The 3,704-nt window shown below is 42.1% G+C and overlaps 1 protein-coding gene across 1 annotated transcript in view; it reads left to right on the forward strand.

Annotated features, from left to right (window-relative positions):
- Top3a (DNA topoisomerase III alpha) overlaps positions 1–3,704 on the forward strand; it is a 41,395-nt gene that overhangs the window by 21,527 nt on the left and 16,164 nt on the right. Inside the window, exons 6-7 of the mRNA XM_026780065.1 lie at positions 163–311; positions 2,570–2,644. Of these exons, the coding sequence (XP_026635866.1) occupies positions 163–311; positions 2,570–2,644 (224 nt within the window). The remainder of the gene's footprint in view (positions 1–162; positions 312–2,569; positions 2,645–3,704) is intronic.

The raw sequence follows: 3,704 nt of genomic DNA on the forward strand, positions 1-3,704 counted from the left end.
GACCAGCCTGGTCTACAAGAGCTAGTTCCAGGACAGGCTCCAAAACCACAGAGAAACCCTGTCTTGAAAAACCAAAAAATAAATAAATAAATAAAAATAAAAAAATATATAAATAAATAAATAAAAGCTTTGATTTTTCACTGTAATGTATAATTTTCTGTCATATGGTGGCTCCTCTGAGGCAGCTCTGTTTGTTTCTCTCGGATACAGTAACTCATGACCACAAAGATGGGACTGTAGAGTTCAACTGGAAAAGATACCGTCTCTTTAACCACACAGCTTGTCTTGTCATTTATCAGTTGTGTATGGAGGTAAGGAGCTCTTTGAGATCTTAGGGCTCCAGAAGCATTGTATGCGCTCCCAGCAACTCTTTCCTGCTCTATTTCCCACTGAACTAGGCTTGTTTGTTGGTTTAGAGTTTATACCCCCAGAGCCTGCAGGATGGTGCCTGTGCCAATCCTGAAAACCTGAATAAATCCTTGGGAATCAGATGGTGGAAGGAAAAAAACCAACTCCTGAAAGCTGCTGTGTGTTCTACATGTGAGCCTGTGTGTGTGTGTGTGTGTGTGTGTGTGTGTGTGTGTGTGTGTGTGCTTGTGTGCGTGCACGCGCGTGTGTGTGTGTGTGTTTACATGTATACACATACACACAACACTTTTTTGGAAACCAGCATGATTAGAAAGCCAGCACTAAAAGTGTGTGAAGTGGCCAGTCATGATGGGACATGCTTGTAATGCTAGCCTTTAGGAGGCTGCGGCAGGTTCAGGGCCAGCATTGTCTGTGTAGTGAGACCCTGGGTTGTGCAAGTGTTAGAAATTGATGGTGTACCAGGCATTAAAGGATGGTGGTGCATTCCTTTAATCCCAGCACTCAGGAGGCAGAGGCAGGCAGATCTCTGAGTTCAAGGTCAGCCTGGTCTACAGAGTGTGTTCTAGGACAGGCTTCAAAGCTACACAGAGAAACCCTGTCTCGAAATACAATACAAAACAAAACAAAAATAATAAAGAAACTGATGGTGCTTCATAGATGGATGCTGACATGAAATTACCTTAAAATGAACTTTATTAAAGTTATAGGCTATGACCATGGCCAGCCATAATGATGCTCTTAAAACAGGAGACCATTAGAAGAGATTTAGGAACATACCATGGCAGCATGACAGAGTCTTAAAGGAACGCCTTCAATTCTGGAGACAAAGGGGAATTTCTGATTTCTTACAGAATTAGAAATTTTGTTCTGTTTTTTTGTTTTGTTTTTTTCTGGTCTGTAACACAAGTGGGGTCGTAATTCACAGGTGGTCCCTGGAGAGTCTGGGAATTCTTCCTCATAGACACCCAGCCTGAGGCCTGTGTGCTAACAGTCACAGCAGGAACTTGGAAGATCTTTGTGAGGCAGCAGTAGGTCCTGATCTGACAGCAAGGAGAGCTGGGTATAATGGTGTATGCCCTTGGATGGCAGAAGCAGGAGGATCAGCTCAGCCCCTGTTGAGTTTGAGTTTAACCTGGACTACATGAAACCAAGTCTCAAATTTTTTTAAGTAGAATTTTTAGATCAAGACAAAAATTTTAGAAGTAGCTCGCTGAAATCCCCCTCTGAAATATATACTTTGAACTGAGATTAGGATGAGTCATCTAAGCCCATTTAGAGCTGGACCTCAGGATCTGGGAAAGAACTTAAGCATTTGCTCTAACCTCCTTCCATTGGTCACACGAGGAAGTAAAGGTCACAAATGAAATAGGTAATTTTGGAAAACAATAATGCCAGGACAAAAATACAAGAGAAAGTAATAGAAGGTGGCCTGTGGTGGCGTGGGGACTTTTTATTCCAGATGATAAGAGAGTAACATTTGAGCAGCTGAGTTCTAGCCTAGGACCCACATAGTGGGAGGAAGAAACCACCTCCTGCAAGTTGTCCTCTGACCGTCAAATATGCTTATGGCACACAGGTTATGGCCCAGGCTACCTCAATACACACAGACATATCATAAACACCTGTTCTGTTAGGCTGTAATGGCTTCTCAGTGACAAGTGACAGTCTTTGAGCTTCTTGGAAAGAGCAGCTGGTCCCCACTCTCTTGTAAAGAGAAATTTGAATTGGGATTTACAAACTCCTCCTTAGTGAACCATTTAAATTCATGTCCATTTACAGTGTCTTTGAAAGTTTTGCAGTTTTTATGTATAACTTCTACTGTTTATATCTCAAGTATGAAGGTATATAATGCTAAGGTTGGAACTCCAGGCCTCATGAATGCTAGGCAAGTGCCCTGACTTACACTGCAGCCCCATATCCTTAATTTAAAAAGTTAAAAAAAAAAAAGAAAAGAAAAAAAAATTAACAGGGAGCATATAAGTCAAGTCTCAGATCAAAGACTTCAGAATTTCATGAGATCTAGACCACTTAACTTGTGAAAATGTCTTTCCAAGTCTTGGCTTGAGTAGGAAGGAGTGATAACATCCCACAGTTTCAATGCATGATGTTACGTGGAAGGCTCCTAGAGAAAGGCTACATCATGGGAACTTGAAGTGGTATGCTCCAGGCTAATATGGGCTTTGTGTGCTTGATTTTCTAGGATCCCATGGCAACCGTGGTAGAGGTCAGGTCTAAGCCAAAAAGCAAGTGGAGGCCTCAAGCTTTGGACACTGTGGTATGTATGTTCCAGATACCAAGGAACAGTTACTTTCTGTTGTGAGGGCTATCGTTCTGCATGGCTGTGGTCCAGTGGAAGGAAAGAATGTCATTCAAATTTCAAGACCATACAGAAAAGCACACAGAAGACCTGAGTTAGCTCAGCCTCTTAATACAATTATAAGGTTTTAAAACCAAAAGAGAAATGCAAGCCATTCATGTTTATATATGAATATTTATATAGTCAAATAATTTTGATGTCTTATTGGTCCTTTTTAAAGTTTTTATTTGTTTTAATTTTTTGAGATGGGATCTCTAATGGGGTCCTAACTGTCCTGGAACTCTGTAGACCAGGCTGGCCTCAAACTGAGAGGCTCTGCTTTCCTCTGTCTCCTGAGTATGAAGCTCAAATCCTGTACCACCATGCCCAGCCTTTGTCGGACTGTCAATAGAAAAGAAGAGCTTGCAGAATTAGAAAGCCTCAGAGGATGTTTTCAGTGTCTAGGGGGAATTTTTGAGAGTTGAGTCATGGTCTCTTAAGTGTGGCTCTCATATTGCCTTCATTAGCTTAATTCTCTTGTCATACTACTTAATAAAAGTACAGATTTCTGCTAGGAGTGGTAGCACTTGTCTGTGATCCTAGCTATCAAGGAAGCTGATGATAGCTAAGGCTAGCCTGCACTACATACAAAGCTCTTGTCTTAAGAAAAGAAAAATCCCAATTGAGGCTAGGCCTATGCCTTTAATCTTAGCACTTGAGAGGCAGAGGCAGGCAGATTTCTGTGAGTTCTAAGCCAGCCTGGTCTACAGAGCGAGTTTCAGGACAGCCTGGGCTAAACAGAGAAACCCTGTCTCCAAAAAAGAGGAAGGAAGGAAGAAAAAAAATCCACACATACACACTATCTGGGCATGGTGCTGTAAACCTGCCAACTCCTTGGGCAAGTGTCAGCTGCACATTATCTTGAAGAATCACTCGAAGGGGCTGGAGAAATGGTTCAGAGGTTAAGAGCATTGCCTGCTCTTCCAAAGGTCCTGAGTTCAATTCCCAGCAACTACCTGGTGGCTCACAGCCATCTGTA

This window comes from Microtus ochrogaster, chromosome 7 (assembly GCF_000317375.1).
Source record: "Microtus ochrogaster isolate Prairie Vole_2 chromosome 7, MicOch1.0, whole genome shotgun sequence".
NCBI lineage: Eukaryota > Metazoa > Chordata > Mammalia > Rodentia > Cricetidae > Microtus > Microtus ochrogaster.